General features: G+C 45.9%; 1 protein-coding gene across 2 annotated transcripts in view; it reads left to right on the top strand.

Annotated features, from left to right (window-relative positions):
- Positions 1–18,700, top strand: part of LOC144931695 (laminin subunit alpha-1-like) — a 140,053-nt gene that overhangs the window by 30,664 nt on the left and 90,689 nt on the right. For both annotated transcript variants that reach the window (XM_078855867.1, XM_078855866.1), the window contains exons 2-3: positions 5,784–5,954; positions 7,023–7,135. In XM_078855867.1, coding sequence (XP_078711993.1) covers positions 5,784–5,954; positions 7,023–7,135 — 284 coding nt within the window. The remainder of the gene's footprint in view (positions 1–5,783; positions 5,955–7,022; positions 7,136–18,700) is intronic.

Genomic DNA, 18,700 nt, shown 5'->3' with positions numbered 1-18,700 from the left:
GTTAAAATTTTGTCCGTTGTAATTAAAGGCGTGACTGTACTATTTTTGTTGAGCCAATATGGCGATTATAGCACTCAACGAACATTCCACTAAGTACCTTCCACGTTAAAATATTTTTTGTTACATTTTTACGCATCAAAACTCTTCCCATTCACAGAAACTTGCCAACAATCATCCACATCTCCGTCAAACACTGATCTTAAAACTGAAATAAATTGGTGTGCATGCTTATATGCGTTGAAAATGTACCGGTCGGATTAACTCTTCCAAGACTGGAATACTAAATAATGTGTATGCAATGGAGATGTCATATACGAGTTTAAGAAAAACTTCACAAGCTAAAAACCTTCATGGGGTATTTTTGTAGGTCCTCGTTTCTCAGTGCCAAAAAAGTATCATATTGTTCTTCTTGGTTTTTTCGGTAAAGTCACGTAGAAGGGAAGTAATAAAATAAAATAATAATAAAATAATAATAAAAATAAAACATAAAACAATAAGTTTTATTTTTTTATTTTTATTATTTTATTACTTCCCTTCTACGTGACTTTACCGAAAAAAACAAGAAGATGAATTCCTGCAGTCACGAAAGCTTTAAATCGAAAAGTATCATATTGCTTTTGCTAGGTATGTGTGTAATCATGTTTAAGGAGCTTTATCCATCGCCACTGAAACACGGGAGCATTAACTTTGTGGTGAACGCAGTCATGCACATTCGTTTCATGGCACGGTTGTATCGTACTTACTACAAACTCTCTCACTTAAGCTTGCACAAGTTAAAAAAAAACCCCGTGTAGCCTTTGCAGGCTCTTGGAGCAAGTGCTGTCAGTGAGCACCGATCAAGGCTGGGCATGGCAGACGAGGGGCACACGAGGGGGTGGGAGGCCAACACCATGCCCGGCCACCTTTATCTCCCCAGCGCTGACGTTTCCACATCAAGGAGAGGCCCTGGACCGATTAAAATAGTCGCCACTGTTTTTGGTCGTGGATGGGAATCGAACTCAGGTGGGCCGGGTTCGTAACCCAGTGCGTATGTATATTTTATTTTAATTTAACTTTTATTAATTTAAATTTTATTTTTTTACCTACATGACTTTACCGAAAAAACCTAAGAATATGCGTATGTAATGCTCGCAAACAAAGACAAAGATCCCCCATATAGCCTTAACAGACTGTAGGGGCAAGTGCTATTCGCGAGCACCTACGAAGGCCGCAACGGTACACGAGGGGGTGGGTGGCCAGCAGCACGCCGACCGCCTTTGTCTCCCTAGTGGCGATGTTAACACACCGCACCAGGTACTCATTTGAGGCTGAGTCGACCTAGGGGAGGCCCAGGACGGGTTCAGATAATAGTCACTGGTGTTGGCCGTGAGCGGGAATCAAACTCGGGTGGCCGGGTTCATAGCGCAGCGCGCTAGCCGCTACACCACCGCTCCCCATAATGCTCGCAAACACACACACACATGCAATCGTCTTAAATCCACCACCTCGTTCCGGCAAATGCAAGAGTTAACTTGCTGCTGAATACCTCCGTGGCTTAAGCAAAGTAGCTTGTCGCCAGGGTATAGCTTTCCCAAATGGATTTCTTTCACAGCAAAGAAGAAGAGAGAGAGAGAGAAAAAACAGAGACCAAGAAACGCCACTGGCCAAAGTCCATTCAGCTCCACCCCGTGTTGGCTGGGAAATACCTCGGGTAACAGATTAGGGTTCGGTCTTGTGATCATGCGAGGTTCATTTGAACGCAGTGGAAGTGTTGGTTTTGGGGGGAGCGCTTACGCCGTAGCGCACGTTTCACGTTCGATCCTCGAGCGCGCTGTTGGTGCAACGGGAAGGTGTGTGGGTGGGGTGTGTTTAGTCACACGCGGCCCCTTCACGAACTAACACATCGCCATCAGTCCTGCACTCTCTGCACACATTGACGATTGTTACGGGCCACAACGAAAGGCCACCCCCCACCCACCACCCCCCCCCCCCCCCCGATCTCGTAAAAACGTCAACAAAGGGGGGATTCTACCAAAAAAAATTATACCGTCACTTTGTGGACGGGGGGTAAGAATGTTTGCCGGTGCTTTCAAAGCGCTGGCAGCCTTTCCGTGCGTTTCGTCGGTGCAATGTTTGTGGAAAGGTGCTAATGCAATCAAGTCACAATGCGCACGCTGCTGCTGCTCCTGTGAACATTAGCAATGGTTTGTGTTCTCTGACAGCGTGCAATGCTTCCAGGTAAAGCAGTGTTTGCTGGTTCCAAAGTAGAATTGTTATTTGTTTGTTTTTCAGTGGGTTTTCGTACTTCCCTTTAACACGTAAACAACAGCAGTAGCCTCCGTGCTCGCGTGTGTAGGGGGGGGGGGGAGCGGTGGTGCAGTGGTTAGCGCACTGCTCAACGAAAGCCGCTCGCGGCCAATACGAGGTGACAATTCTATTATCTGATCCGGTCTTGGGTCTCCCCGAGGTCGACTCGACCTTACACATCACAAGACAAAGGCGGCCGGGCGTGGTGCTGGCCACCCACCCCCCTCGTGTGCCATGCTGGCCTTCATAGGTGCTCACTAACAGCACTTTTCCCAAAAAGTCTGTGGCGGTGGACTATTTGCTGTCCATCCAGGTGTGCATAGCTCTTACGTACTGTGCGTGCTACGGTCGGTAAATATGCATGCAGGCGCATTTGCGATGTGTACGTGTACCAGGGGTGCAGTGTTTCCGAACCGTGGCGGGTCGAGTGCTTAATGCATTCGAATTGAATTGATGCTACGTGATCAGCTGGGTGGCAGTGCCGTGTTAACGCTTTCGCCTCGCTGCGAGGAGGGCCCCATTCTGCCCCTGATGCGCACGGGTCTCCTCCTAGTTCTCCACTTTCCTCACATCGCTCAGACAACTCGCAATGAAACTGGTGATTGGCCAAACATCCTGGCAGAATCTTGCTGGAAAAAAGAGGCTTTTCTGGGCATAGAAGCGGAACGAGAAGCATGCGTGTTCAGTGCAGCCCTGTACGCTTGCGAGGGACTTGGACATTTAAAAAATTAACCCGTAAAAACAAAGTTTTTCACTATAAATCCTTTATATGCGTGTTCAATGGGCCACAACCCAGCCCACATTGGTCTTTGAAACGGGCGGCTAGAGTCCTCTCGTCCTCTGGCTTGAGATGGCTGCCACCTATGGGTCAGATGATTGCCTGCCACCATTAAGCAATTGGTAATTAAATATAATTTTTTACCTAAAAAGTGTAAAATTTTGGGAAAAAAAATTCACGAAAAGAAATTGTCACGCACAACGAGTCTGTGTGCAAAATGTCAGCTCGATTTGATCACGGGAAGTGGGTTAAAAAACGACCGAAAGATTTGCATGGTCGTAAGCAAGCAAGCAAGCGCGCAAGTGAACTTAATATAAAGGATTTCAAAACTGAAAGAGATAAGCTATTGGCACTCGACATGTATTGCTACAGAAGGATACTGCATCTAAGCCGCACCCAAAGAGTGATGGACGTTAAAGTAAGAAAGAGGTTTCACCTGATGGGAGCAGTGATGAGAAATCAACTGGCACCATTTGGACCCACATGTAGGATGAACAAGAGCAGGGAAATGAAAAGTGTGTCCTGAAAAATGGAAGGAGCAGGGAAAGAGAGGAGTTACCTCACAGAGAATGTCTTGGCGACAGAAGAGATTGGTGCCAATCTGCTTGAGTATAGGTCTTCTCGACAGACCTGCTCTCCACCTGAGGACGGCTGCTTGCGTTGTGACCGAAACATCGTTAGAATTATTTTATTATGTTTTATTTTTATTATTTTATTATTTCCATTCTACGTGACTTTACCGAAAGAACCAAGAAGATGATGATGATATTACATAAATAACACCGCATTATATGTGATGGATGTATGTGCATGCATGTGCATTTTGAGTATATGCAATATCCAATATGAATCTTTACGTAGTTTTTCCCATCCCAACCTCCTGGGTAAATACATGCTAAATCGTGCGTATTGATTTCACTAGACACTCAACAGTGAAGTGTGCACTCACAAGTAACTCAAGCATAGCTGACAATTGTCAATGCAAACTGCCTATTTTCTGTTATATATTAAAAATACGTCAATGATGAAACGTCCACATGTGACTCTAACTTACAAATGGTTTCATGAACGTCATGTACTTGGTAACATGTGCCAATGTGTGACTGTTTATCTTATTGCTGTTTTACTATAGGCCCATTAATGTACGATCATGCTATTACATTGTGTTTGGTTAAAAATGTCATCAGCATGACATGGAAAGCATTCGTTGTGGATGTTCTGTTTTGAAAACGTGGTATCGTCCATTTTCCGTTGAACAATTTAAAATGATTTCATTGAGCTTATATTTCCCTGTTTAGGTGAGTTTTTCCATTTCGTTGATTCTGATCTGCGAGTAAGAATGTATGAAGGGGTCACTTGACATGTGTGGCCGTCCCAATGATGGCCCCCATACACAGCCGCAGCTGGGTACAGCGTGGGAACAAGTCCCTGGGGGGGACTTAATGAATTGCTCACTCATTGTGCATGACCTTTGAACCTGGAAGGCACCGAGGGACATCATGAATTCGCTGAGAATCGTTTCTCGATTTCTGCAACTGATGCATGGCACCTCCGATTGGCACCTCCGATTGGCACCTCCGATTGGCACCTCCGATTGGCACCTCCGATTGGCACCTCCGATTGGCTAACTGCGCCAATTGGAGGTGCGGGGGAAGGACGACAAACTAAACACAAGAATGAATTCTAAACAAATGAGTTTTCAATCGAGACTGAAATGTGCATAGCTCCAGAGGCTTCCTCATATCGGATGGAAGAACGTTCCAGACGGCCACAGAAGCGCATCTGAAAGCGGGCGATGCTCTAACTTTTTTTTCGATGGCTAGCCACAAGCCGCTGATATTGGTACTCCTGTTTGTTCCTTTCGCATTACGTAATTTTTTTTAGATTAGCTACACGGAGTACAATGAAACGATACAGAAACAATCTGCATTCCTACTTTTTGCAAATGTAAAAATTGCTCGACGCACCTCGGTCCGCAGCAACTCCTAAATTCCACGGTGGCTAATATTCTAACATATGCACCACACCGCACTTGCAAAGAAAGGTGCAAATTGCGTTAATTTGTGTGTGTACGTCATGAATGGCAAGTCTAATTAAATCTCTTTTAATCTCAAATATTATTACATTGTGCTCAGCTACTATGGTTCCAAAACTCATAATTTCCTGGGATCTGGCCTTGTATTCCAAGGCCGTAATTGTAATTTATATTACATCCGCCCCATATTCAAATATGCTCAAAATGTCCCCCCTAATATTTTGCTATAAAATAGATTTCTATTTATATGATTGTGGTTATGGTTGTACTTTATTAATACCTAATCTCTGCAATTACATACAATGAAACAAAAAAAGAAAAAAAAGAAAAAAACAGAGCAATGTAATACAATACACTATTAGACATTATTGTAAAAAATAAATAAAAAGTCCATCCTATGTGTTCGTGATTTTTTTACATTTTAGGCAAGAAATTCGTTTTCAAATTTTGATATTTTTTGGGGGGGGGGGACCCCCAGACCCCCTGGAAGATTTTGTCCTCCCCCCAATGTTGACTCCATGGCGTACGGCCTTGTTGTACCCTGAAGTGTTCCTCATATTGCTCTGCCAAATATAGACCTCTTCCAATCATTCATATGTTTAAGTATTGAAGTGAATATCGTGCTGAAGTCAAACTTGTATTTATCTGTGTTGCTCTGTCTCTCTTTCTCCACGTTCCCATCAGGCCTCTTCCCGGCCATCCTGAACTTGGCCTCCAACGCCAAGATCCATGCCAATGCCACGTGTGGTGAGAACAGCGCCGAGATTTTTTGCAAGCTGGTGGAGCACGTGCCAGGCCGGCCCAACCGCAATTCCCAGTGTCGCGTCTGCAACTTAAACAGCCACATCCCTGACGGTGGGTCCACCAATTGCTCATCGTTAAACACACCAGTCGTGCAGGTATGTTGCGTGCATATATGGTGTGCGGCGTCCTGTATCTCACGTATCCGCCGTGACCAATTCGCAGCTTACACCCGGTGGGGTAAAACTGTTATTTTCTATAGATGTTCACTTAGTTCTGCATGTCTTTTATATACAGATTTACGACATACCGGATCCATTTAAATGTAATCTGCTATTGTTTAGTTGTTATAGTTTATTGTAATCAACATCAGTTTGAAACAGGTAGCCAGGCGATGGTACTACAGAAAATAAGGCTTGAATATGTCTGTGGAGTTTGGAGTGTTACCCCTGGTATATGTGGGTTTTCTCTGGGTCTACTCCCACATGGCAAATAGAGTTTTAAGGTTATTTTGATTTGTTAGCCCGGCTATCTTACAAGGGAGTTCAGTGCCCCCCCCCCCCCTTGAGAGCAAGAGGCACCAGAAAAGTTCAGCACAGGCACAAGTAAGCTGTATAGTTTAATGATATAAACACACGCACGTAAAAAAGAGGTACCAGAAAAGTTCAGCTCTGCATCTTGGTCTCGTAGGGGAATACAGAGGGGGAGTGAAGGGAGGGAACTAAGCTGTAGATGGGCAGCAGGGGGGATTCCAGAAGCATCGAGCAGCAACGCCAAACCACCCAATACAGGACTCGAGAAAACAAATTTGTTTTGAGATGGATCTAGGCTTTACTGGGAATATACAAACAAAGATATGTAATTGCATGTTATTACCAGGGCAAAAAATTGCATACGTTATCATGCTCATGCGACCATAAATGATATTTCATCATAAATTGATCTCAGCCCATGGTGAATTTTATATATAAGTGCCGCTTGAAGTCATATACAGCATGACATGTAAAAAGGTAGATTGCCTTCCTCTTCTGTGAAAAGAACAAAGCAGAGCCAGAGAATGCCATGTCCATTGATGTCCCGAACTACACACGTAGTGTTTAACCCTTGCTGCATGGCGCACAGACAGGAACCGCCGCGCTGCATTGTGGTCACAGTTTGTTTCGCGTGTTTATCTGACCGCAGAGCGCCACCCCATTACAAACGCTAATGACGGCACCAACGGCTGGTGGCAAAGCCCGAGCATACAGAACGGCAGGAAGTTTCACTGGGTCACCATCACGCTCGACCTACAGCAGGTGAGACATCGAGCATTATTGCCACACAGGTGTGGGTTTTTTTCGTTCTCTTCTTCCTCGCGATGTGATCTTCGGCTTGTGGCGCTTGTTGTTCGGCGTTGCGTCCGTTCACACGTGGAGCGAGACGCTGGGCGCTGTGCCGGACTTGCCGCGGCACTCCCCAAAACGCACTGGAGAAAGTTGTACGAGCATCAAGGGTACCTGCACCTGTCATTGGTCGCAGCCAGATTACAGTTTTCCGGGCAGTTAGAGGCAGCCAATGAGTGGTGTTGAACTTTTTCATCTGATGTTTAGAATCGGAGTAACAGTATTCAGTGAAACTACTGAGACATGTTACCAGATTGGCCATGCACGTGTTTCATGGATTGATTGATTGAATGTATTTGTTTACGTGGGTGAGAAATATTCAGCCTTAAGCTGGTTTACAAGAATGACTTGCGAAGGACTTTGCTTTGAAGCGCAGCGGAGTTGAGCCTGGTGTTGGTACTTGCATTGGCGACTGCCTGTGAACACCAAGTGTTGAAGGTTTGGGCTGTGAGAGGCGGCTCTGAAACGTCAGAAACAGAAATGGATTCTTGAAACTCTCTGCACGTATCCCCTTGCAATGATTGATTTTTTTTTATCCGGGCACGTGCCCAACACTCGTTAATGGAAATGGCCAAGCCTTTGCAAAGGGCAACTCACCTGCGCCAAGTAAATTATATGATTATTGTAAACAAATGGATAGATTACTTTTCTCATTTTCCCAGCCTATGTGTAGTATTGTGGTTACCTATTAAATGATTCAGCTCTCGTTTGTTTTACGTATTTGGCCAAGGTATTACAACAGTCCTGGTCGCAATTCCACACGGGATGAGTGAAGGGGGACCATCTTAAGAGTGTTCTAGGCCATCAGGGACTGGAGTTTCATCTTTAGGTATTAATTGCAATGCTTTAGGTTTTGACCGAGTGAACCGTGTGGTTTCGGTCGTATATTTTAGAAGATTAATGCAGAGATTGACTTTTCTCCAATGTCACACTTAATGAGAGTCACGTGCATGCTTTAGCTACCATGAATCCATTAAAGTTCACTTTATTTTTTATCATTCACCTTCAGTTTTTTTTCAATTTCCTCAGCAGTATGTGAGCAATAACTGCATACCAAACTTCACTCCTCCTCCCTCCCCCACTACCATACAATCTCACTGATCAGGGAGTTATCCACCGGCGTAGCGAAGAACTACGGGCCAGTTTCGCATAGATGCAGGAATCGTGTGATATTTAGAGGCGATGATAGCACGCAGCATTCCTGCTGTTGTAGATAAAGAATTTCTCACATGGTGGAAACAAATCGGCCAGCAAGTTAGGAGCCACGGGGCTTCACGGATAGGCGGCTCACATTTTTTTTTCCTGATACACTTATTTACTCGGGAAGGTCTCGCTGAGTCACGTGACTTTTTGTTCAGGTGCATCTCGCCAAGCGTTGCAGCAGCTATTATTGCGAGCAAGTAATTTGAGGGTAATTGATCAAATTCACCAAAATGTGGATCACGATGCTGGCACACAATTGTTGCACGTATTTTGTTCATGGTTAACTAGCAAGCCACACATTTTGGATGTTGCTGCACATCCATCTCTCTCCCAGTTAGCCAGCCAGCAAAAATGTACTCTCATATAAAGCCCTGTCTCTCTCCACCTGCATCTTGCCTTCGCTGTACTGTATATCACAATTTATCTCGATTTATAGTTTTTTCTTTGTATCTGGTACTCAATTCCTCTGCCCCCCTCTCCTCTCTCCACTTCCCCCCCCCCATATCTATGTCCGTTTCCACCTCTCACCTCTCACCCTCCATCATCCGCCCTTTCCCTTTCCCAGCGCAATCTCTCTTGCCTCCCCCTAATCCTCCCTCCCACTGATTATTAGTATCGCTTTCCCTGTGCTCTCCTCTTTCCATGTTGCTCTTTCTCTCTCTTTCCTCTCCATTGCAAGCCCTTTGTCTCCCCGTCCCTCTCCTCCTCCTATCTTCCTCACTCCTCCATTTTCCCACCCACGGAGCTCCCTCCGTTGTTTTCATTTAGTATGGTAGTACGATCGTTTGAGAGTGATAGGTGACAGCATAATAGAGCGTGCCGCACATTTGTGTGGGATACGCATCCGGGGTGAAGCACGACACACACGAACCCGGCTCGACGCTACGGGATGCTGGTGACATCATCGCGCACGCAACATTTTGAAGCGCGGCACCCAGCCAGACAGGAATCCACCCAGGTCATCCAGCCTGAAAACCTCCTCCTCCTCCTCCATTCTCCCTTCTGGATTCGATCCGCGCGAACCTTTGGCACGAGCGCGCTAGCGGGCTCGGCCACGTGACGACGACCGGCGTTTTGACGTCCGCTACGGACCAATTCCAGTCGGGTCCCTGGTTCCCGGCACTATCGCCGGCGGGTTGGTGACCGAGCGCCCATCGTTAATCCCCGGGGCTGATTGCAGCAGACGCAGCCTCCAGCCCTCGTGATGGAGTTGTCGACGCTCGTTAGCGTGACGGCCACATGCGCACGCGGCCATGCGCCCAGGCTCGGGCCGACGGGCAACGGGGGAGTCGTCCGATGAGCGTCTCGCGACGGGGACTCTTCCTCACACACGCTCTTTGTTTGTCTCCGCTTTATTTTTTTTTAATAATCAAGGAATTTAACATAGTAAAGGTTGAAATAGTGTGTTGCTTTATAATCTCGCCAGGCCTTTGCGGAGATATACCTTGCATATTACTGCATTGTCCATGTTTTCTTTGGTTAATGAAGTAGTTGATTGAAGGAGATTGAGCAATATTTTTATTTGTTCCAATTCCAGGGATACGTTAATCTTTTTCGATTGTCTATTTGGCAAACTGTTATTATTTCGTATTGGTTTACAATCAAAGAGGATGCTGCCACAGCAGTGCAACGGGTTGCGCACTGGACTTGCAATCCAGAGCGTCGCCGGTTCGATTCGACCTCCCGGCGCGGCAGTTTAAACAATGGGCGACTTTAGTAAAGCCTCTGTCCGACTCGGCATTATAAATGGGTGCATCACAGTTAATCGATCGGCAGGTCGTATGCAGTGGGGTCAAGTGTGCGCGCGCCCACCTCTTCCAAGACGTTTGACCGGCTTGGAAAAGTAGACCAACATTCCTTCGAGAGCTCCTAGGGGAAGTCCTTCTGCCAGCAAGTAATTGCCGGGCTGTACCTTTACCTTTTAAAATAAAGCACTGTTCTTCACGCATTTTAAGAGGGGGGGGGGCACTTTCGCCAATAAGACATGTGTGAGCCCCCCACACATTTGAAACAATTTGGTTTGACAGCGCGTCGATGAGGGGTGGTGGTGTTTTCACACTTTGTGTATTGTGGGGGGGCCGCCAGTGGCCCGCGGGCCTTGCGATGAAGGAACACTGCAAGGAAACGCTCCGCTAGGTACGGTAGTTCCGAGTGTGATAGAAAAACTTAAATATTCAGTAATTTGTGAAACAAGAGTCGGTTGGCACTGCAGTAAAACCAAAATGTTGTGCTCTGTTTTTCCCATGATAAACGAGGAACGGTGACCACACACACACACGCACCCCACACACACACATGCGCACATCACACACGCACACCACACACACCCCCACACACACGCACCCCACACACACACATGCGCAACACACACACCACACACACCACACACACCACACACACATGCACACCACACACACACACGCACCCCACACACACACACGCACCCCACACACACGCACACCACACACACGCACACCACACACGCACCACACACACACATGCGCACACCACACACACGCACACCACACACATACGCACACCACACACATGCGCACACCACACACACGTACACCACACACACGTACACCACACACACACGCACCCCACACACACGCACACCACACACGTACACCACACGCACACCACACACGCACCCCACACACACGCACACCACACACACACCACACACACCACACACGCACAGCACACACACACATGCGCACACCACACCTGTGAACGGCTGGAAAGGAAACATATCAAAGACCTTGAGGCCCCCCCGCCCCACATTGACTTTAAACGGGTTAGCAAAACGATGTAGTTTTTGAGAGCATTAAAAAAACATCAAACCTTCATTGTGTAACCGTGTGACCTGATGCTGCACTTGACTGAAGGGAAATTTAGGCTGTCATGATGGTAGGGGCTGAGTGCACAGCCCTTTGTTCCATAGTGTGATTGTGACAGTGGTTCCTAAACATAGTTTTTTTTAAAAAGCTTTTTGGTACTTATGGCATGAGAATGTCTTCGTTAAACATTGGGGCTTTGTTGTTAGTGATTGTAGATCGTGTGGCACCTTCACTATCAGCAGCAACAACAGCAGCAGCAACGCGGTATCTTTGTTGCAAAGAAATTAAATCAAAACTTGGAAATATTAAATAATACTGGACTCATTATTGTGATTCCGCCCCCCCCCCCCCTGACTAGAGATACATTTTTTCATGAGCATTCGCATTTCATCGATTTAAAATTGATGAATGAGTTGATTTTATTGTCAATTATTATTTTAATGTGCGTGTATCACGGCCAACACAGTATCACACTTTACACTTTTTTTCATTTTAAACATCATATTTTATATCCTAGAACAGGAACGAAAGGTGGACGGAGTGATCTAACCCAAGACCGTAATGATAATATATATTTGGGGACACACATCCCCCCCAATTTATATTATAATCTCTGCCATTTTTCAAATATGCTCAAAATGTCCCCCTCCCCAATATATTGCTATAAAATAGATTTCTGTTGATATGATTGTGGTTATGGTTGTACTTTATTAATCCCTAATCTCTGCAATTACACACAATGAAACAAGAAAAGGTAAAAAAAGAAAAAAACCAGAGCAATGTAATACAATACACTATTAGACATTATTATAAAAAAATAAATAAAAAGTCCGTCCTATGTGTTAGTGAATTTTTTAAATATTTTAGGCAAGAAATTCGTTTAAAAATGTTTTTTTTCTGGGGCTGAAGATTTGGTCCCCCCCCCCCCCCCAATGTTGACTCCATAGCTACGGCCTTGATCTAACCGCAGAAAACAACACGAACGCCACACGCGGCGTCCGATTCCCCGTTCTTTAGCGCCGCAAAGCCTCGCGCCAATCGCGCGCCCGGCGAGGACGAGAACAGACGCCGCCGGTGTCGCCACTGCGCAGAGTTTCGGCCAATCGAGTCACTGCAGCACGGTGCACCATGGGAAGCTCGCGCACCTCGGCGCCTGCAATCCGTCTTCTTGACGGTGCTTTTTAATTTGCCGTCCGCCCTCTCCAGTCTCCCCCCCCCCAAAAAAATAAAGGGAGATGAAAAAAAGGCGAAAGGGCTTGGCGCGCTCTGTGTATTGCACCCGCGTGGTTCATCATGAAATGTGTGCAATGGTGCGGGGAGCCAGTTGCAAGTGGGCTGAAGACGGAAGCTTGTGTTGCCTCCGAAACGTCGTGATTTTTATTTTATTTATATTTATTTTTTATTTCACTTTTATAAATTTTTATTTTTTACCTACGTGACTTTACCGAAAAAACCTAAGAATATGAATCCTTGCAGTCACGAAAGCTTCAAATCTAGAAGAAGGGATTGAATATATTTATTTTTATATGAGCTGCTCGGCAAAAACAAAAGGGTGACTGTTTATATTTTTCCTATACAATGTGGTGTGTATGCGTGGAAATCGCCGTAGAGCAGTTGCGTATTTCCTTCAGAGGTAACTCTCTTCGTATCACAGTTCCTGGTACACTTAAATAGCTACTCTTGTGCTGGCAGCAATTTAAATTTGTATTGATTATAATGGCTGTGGCTGGTCATCTTTTATTTTATCATCAGCCAGCACAGAGGAAACAATGTTGCATCACTGCTGTCCTTCCAATTTTGCATTGAGCACCATTTTCCAGCCAGCACTTGTGGGTGTGAGCCGTCCACTCTCCGTGCATCGCAGCGGCTGTCGACTGAGACCGGGGATGCATTGTGATGATCCTGCATCCTTACGACACGGCAATAAAAGGCCACTTATATTTCCCCCACATAACCCCCCCCTCCTCCTCCTGGAGTCCATTACCGCATTTCCAATCTCAGTGTCTATCGTAAAGCCTCTCCCACACAACGCACGTCTCCACCCAGACATCGATGCCTCTTCTCATCCCCCTCCAAGTCAACTCGCCCCGCATTGACGCCCACCCCCTCGCCTCCATTCCCATCCCACGGACAGGCTCCCCCCCTCCCCCCTCCGCCATTATAAAATCACCACCTATCCGGGCACAGCAGCTGCGATGGTGCTGCGAAACGAGTGAGATGGCAGATCGGTGGGCGTAATGAAGCGTGAAATGGAGTTAATTTGTGCTTGCTGAGCAGCAGCGGCGCGGAGGGTGATGCGACGTGCACGTGGTCCCATCGGCAAAGTGGTGGCAGCGGATGTTGACGAGGGCACAACAAGAAGGGGCGAGTGTGGGATGCGCATTCGATGGGTGGATATTATTTTAAAAAGAAAAGCCGGAAAAAAATAGCAAAAAAAAATTCGATTTAAAGCTTTCGTGACTGCAGGGATTCATCTTCTTGGTTCTTTCGGTAAAGTCACGTAGAAGGGAAAATAATAAAATACATTTTTTTTTCAATATTTAAATTACTTTATTATTTGCCCTTCTACGTGACTTTACCGAAAGAACCAAGAAGATGAACAACAAAAATGTGAATGTCTCTCGCAAAAGATTTAAATATCGGCGAAGGGTTCATCACGCTCGCCTCCTTAGGCAGTGTGGCTATGCTTCGGCTTTTAAATTCATGCGCGCAGGTCCGCGCGGGGGATTTTATTTGCTGAAAGGGGGAGGACAAGCAAAACACCCAAATTAGGTATTAAAAATAGAAAGTGAATGGTCCTCAGGCCCTCAGCGGATGGGTGCACATAATTGAATCACTCACCCATGAAATGAAGCAATAGAGCTTCAGGAGCAGGCTGTCACCATTGCTGATGTCTCCCACCACCGCCCCCCCCCCCAATGATTCCATTGTGCGTGTGTGTGTGTGTTTATGGCCCCAGCTAATGCCATTGGAAAGTCCGTATGGCAAACTTGTCCCGTGCCTTCCCATAGGTCGACTCGGCCTTAAATGAGTGCATGATGCAGTGTACGATCATCATAATAATGAGCAATAATGCAATTTGTAAAGCGCACAATTTTCGTGAATGAACAATTCTGGGGGTGCTGGTTAAACCATCGTTTTGTGCCCTGTACTGGCCTCAATAAGTCCTTGTGAACGACGACTTGCCACTGAAATCTATATATAAAACTGTATGGGGATCTTTGGTTTTGTGTATGTGCACATTGTGATTCGTGAATTAACTATATTTGATTTGGGTGGTTTCCATGTTTAAATCTTTATACACGAGTCTTGCACTTGTGTGTATCCACATCACATGTGTGCGTGAGTGGCCATCCAATGCATTGGTAGTCCCAATAGTCCAAGTGGTAGTCTTGGTAGTACCAGTGGTAGTTCCCAGTTCTGCGAGTAGTAGTCCGGTGGTCCTACTCAACGAGCAGTCCGCTGATCTTTTAATCCAACTAAAAAATCATGAGTATCACCCCAGCTCTGGTGTATATACAGAATACGATCACAATCTTTATTGAAACTGGAGGAATCCGATGGGTTATGAAGCTGTTTTCCACAGATGTCCTGTATATACGCGTGCATACATACTTCTCCATATGCCTCAAAATGGCACTGCAGTTAATGGTGGAGGAACTGTGACCGTCGTTGCCCTCCTATTCACGTCTCAGATCGTTCTATGGCGTGCAAGACCTGCCTCCGTTCGAGCATTGATTTGTATTGTACATACAGTGGATGTTTCAAAAAATGTGTGGCAGTAGTTATTGTGGCAGTAGCAGGCGCCATGGTGGCGAGGTGTTAACTACCTCGCCTGGTATACAGGAGATTGTGTGTTCTATCCCGTCCCTGATGCCTGTGTATTTGGAGTTTGTGTCCGGTTTTTCCCTCCACATTTAGAATCAACATACGTTTAGAGTATATCCACGTGATACGCCACTTCATTGGGCTATTATTTGTGGCCAGGTCGCTTCTGAAAAAGAGCTAAAAACAAGTTTCGCGTGGGCCTTACCTGGTCAAATAAAACTAGCTTAGTTTTTGTTAAGTATGCATGGCTAGGAGATGGGGAAAAATGAAATTAAAATTTATAAACAATAAAAACAATAAAATCACGACGTTTCGGAGCCAACACAAGCTTCCGTCTTCAGTTGAAATTGTCACAGCAAAAAAATCTGTATCAAGATACTGTGACAGTTTCACCTGAAGACGGAAGCTTGTGTCGTGATTTTATTGTTTTTATTTTTTATTAATTTTAATTTCATTTTTTACCTACGTGACTTCACCGAAAGAACTAAGAGTATGAATCCTTGCAGTCGCGAAAGCTTCAAATCTAGAATTAGGAGATGGGAACTTTGAGTGTGGCGTCACGCTCTGGAATGTGTGGGGGTTTTCTCTGGCCACTCCCGTTTCCTCCCACATGGAATTGGCCAAACATCCCAATGCAGGATCCTCCTGAAAACAGAGTCTTCAGACTTTGTCAGGCTGTCCGATGTCAGTAATTGAGATTGTACACATTGCTCCAAATCAAAAAGGCTCTGCGAAATTTACGCCTACAGCTTGAAATCTTCACGCGCGTGAATCATTTCGGCACCTTTTTTGACGTTTGTGTGTCACGTCTATCGTTTGCATCGGTGGCTTTAGCCCTCGCTTTCACCCCCCCCACCCCCCCTTGGCGATTTTAGTTTGTTGGCTATCGGTGTTGAAGCTTGAGACGACACATGGAGCTTTCGCTCGGCTCTGCTCCACCCAGTGGCGCTCTTCCTCGGCCACGAACGAGGAGGGGGAGGAGGGGGGGCAATGCCTCGAGGCGATGCATTTCGCGAGCGGTCGGCAAACATCACTCCCCACGGGGCTCTTGCGATTGTCGTGCTGCGATTAGCTCGTTTATGGGCGATGCAATAAAACAAACCACACAACGCAAGTGTCGGTATCCCCATGCCAGCTCGCGGTGGTAAAATGGAAATGGGCCGAAGTGAAATATCAGATCGGAGTGAAGCTTCCGGGGAATTTCCAATTGTTCTCATTTGTTTGGGCGTGCGAAGCAAACAATGGGTCGGCTGAGCTGTTGTGAGGCTCTTCGGGATCGTGAACACGCGTTTAGTTTTAGAAGAGGGGGAGGGGGAAGGGCGGGGTGTCTTCCGACAAACATGTGTTCCTGTAAGAAAACAATATAAGCAAGTTGCCTTGCCAGCACGAATATTTGCTTGCCCCATCCATCGCACTACTTGGCAAAGAGATTATGAACTCTTCTTGGTTCTTTCGGTAAAGTCACGTAGAATGGAAATAATAAAATAATAAAAAGAAAACAGAATAAAATAATTCTCACGACGTTTCGGCCACAACGCAAGCAGCCGTCCTTTAGTGAAGAACAGGTCTGTCGAAAAGTCCTGTTCTTCACCTGAGGACGGCTGTGGCCGAAACGTCGTGAGAATTATTTTATTATGTTTTATTTTTATTATTTTATTAATTCCATTCTACGTGACTTTACCGAAAGAACCAAGAAGATGAATCCCTGCAGTCACGAAAGCTTTAAATCGAAAGATGATGAACTGTTTGAGAGGATTAGGCTGAGCAGATATCGCAAAACGGTGTTTTCAAACCGCCGTGGGACCTGTGGGGAAGACTGGCGGATCACAGAGGGCCACCCTGGACGGACGATGTGTTTTTGTTTCGCGCCGCCCCTTTAGAAATGCGCTCGTGAAATTCTTGCCGCACAAAAGCGTGGACTGAGTGGACTGAGGGTTTTGTAGCTGTGTGCTTTGTATCCCTTCTTCTTCTTATCCGCGGAACACACGTTTGCCTCGAAAGCTTGTTTTTTCTTCCGTGGCTCTGTTAAGGAAATTAATTATTCCGGTCGATAGTGCTTTGTGGTCACTCAACCATGCTTTGCACTCTAAGTTGACCCTCACCCTAACCAGGTTTGAACGTAATCAAAACTTTGGAGACCCAAACCACCACGGCGGCCCCTTTTATTTGTCATCAAAAGGTCATCGTATTCATTTTAGAAGCGATCAACGTGAACGGAATTTGTGTCCCTTGGGTGTGACCAGCGGGAACAACTGATGGACCTGCTAATTAACGGAAGTTGTGAGCTTCAAAGGGAATCGCTGGCCATTCTCTCGTGATACGAGGATTTCGAGGGTGGGATTGATTAATGGGTGGGAAATAGCAAAAGAGAGTTTATTTTAAGATGGGTATACGGGGGGGTGGATGTTGTTTGAGACAGGTACATCCACACGGGTATTGTGCCATCGACAGACCCCACCTAACTCATCCCCACCAGCATATTCCTTCCTCAGAGGACCAGTCGATACCAGTCCGAACACAGGGATGTGATTTGTTGTGAGGTCGTTAAGTTTGATGGGAGAGATATACTTGCTTTCTTGTTCCTTTTGAATCGCGACTCTCTGCCCCCCCCGCCCCTCCATTATCTGCAGCCCCTCCCTGTGCCCTCCAGGTTTCCTGTGGGAGCTTGTTTGCTTGGTAAATAAGGGCCTGGACAAACACAGCGAGAGCCACTCTGGGGACTTATCCCATTAGCCCTCCAGAAATGCCGAGGACTTCCCGGATACATTTTCACATCCGATTGAGCAGGAAGTCTTCCCGGTTTTTTTTGGGGGGGGGTCTTCCTTTTCGGCCGCGACTGGATTAGGAGGGATTGTATCTCGCAATGGGGGATGTTGCAACTGTGAGTGACACCTTCTAAATTAGTTTTTTCTTTCTGGAAGATTTGCTGGTTTATCCAGGATGTTTCTGTATCAAGTGGGTGATACAGTAATTTTGCTGTGACGGTGCCACCTGAAGACGGAAGCTAGTGTTGCCTCCGAAACGTCGTGATTTAATTTATTTTTAATAATTTTTTTATCTACGTGACTTTACCGAAAAAACCAAAGAGTATGGACCCTTGCAGCCACGAAAACTTCAAATCTAGAATAAATGAGTGAAAGCCATGTAATGAGAATATGAAGAGGAAAAAGTAATGGCGGCGGTTAGTTTTTAAATTCCCACATTATTTGAAATGTATGAATACTTCCCTCTTATCTCCATGATGCATTTGACACTTTTTAGTACAGCATCTTGAGATGCAGTTGCAATTTAGATGCACTCTACATCCACATTGTATTGTACGCAATTTTCATAAAATACTGCAACCTCTTTATAATGTTGGCACATGGTCATAACATCACGATCAACGTTCATTAACGACAAGGTGTAAGGAACGTTTGCTATTGGTGTTGTGTGCGACCAAGAAATATAACCTGGGTCACCAGCATCATTACGCAGCGCATGTCACATACGCCCTGGTTTATCCAGGATGTTTCTGTTGTGCGTCGTCGCTCTAAGATGTTCTCTGTTCATATTTTGTTTGTTGCGGTTGCACCCGACTCAAGAGCCGCATGGCTCACAGGGC

The sequence above is a fragment of the Lampetra fluviatilis genome, chromosome 4, assembly GCF_964198595.1.
Source record: "Lampetra fluviatilis chromosome 4, kcLamFluv1.1, whole genome shotgun sequence".
Lineage (NCBI taxonomy): Eukaryota > Metazoa > Chordata > Hyperoartia > Petromyzontiformes > Petromyzontidae > Lampetra > Lampetra fluviatilis.
Note: the sequence above shows the minus strand (reverse complement) of the source record. Positions and strands in the feature narration are given on the sequence as shown.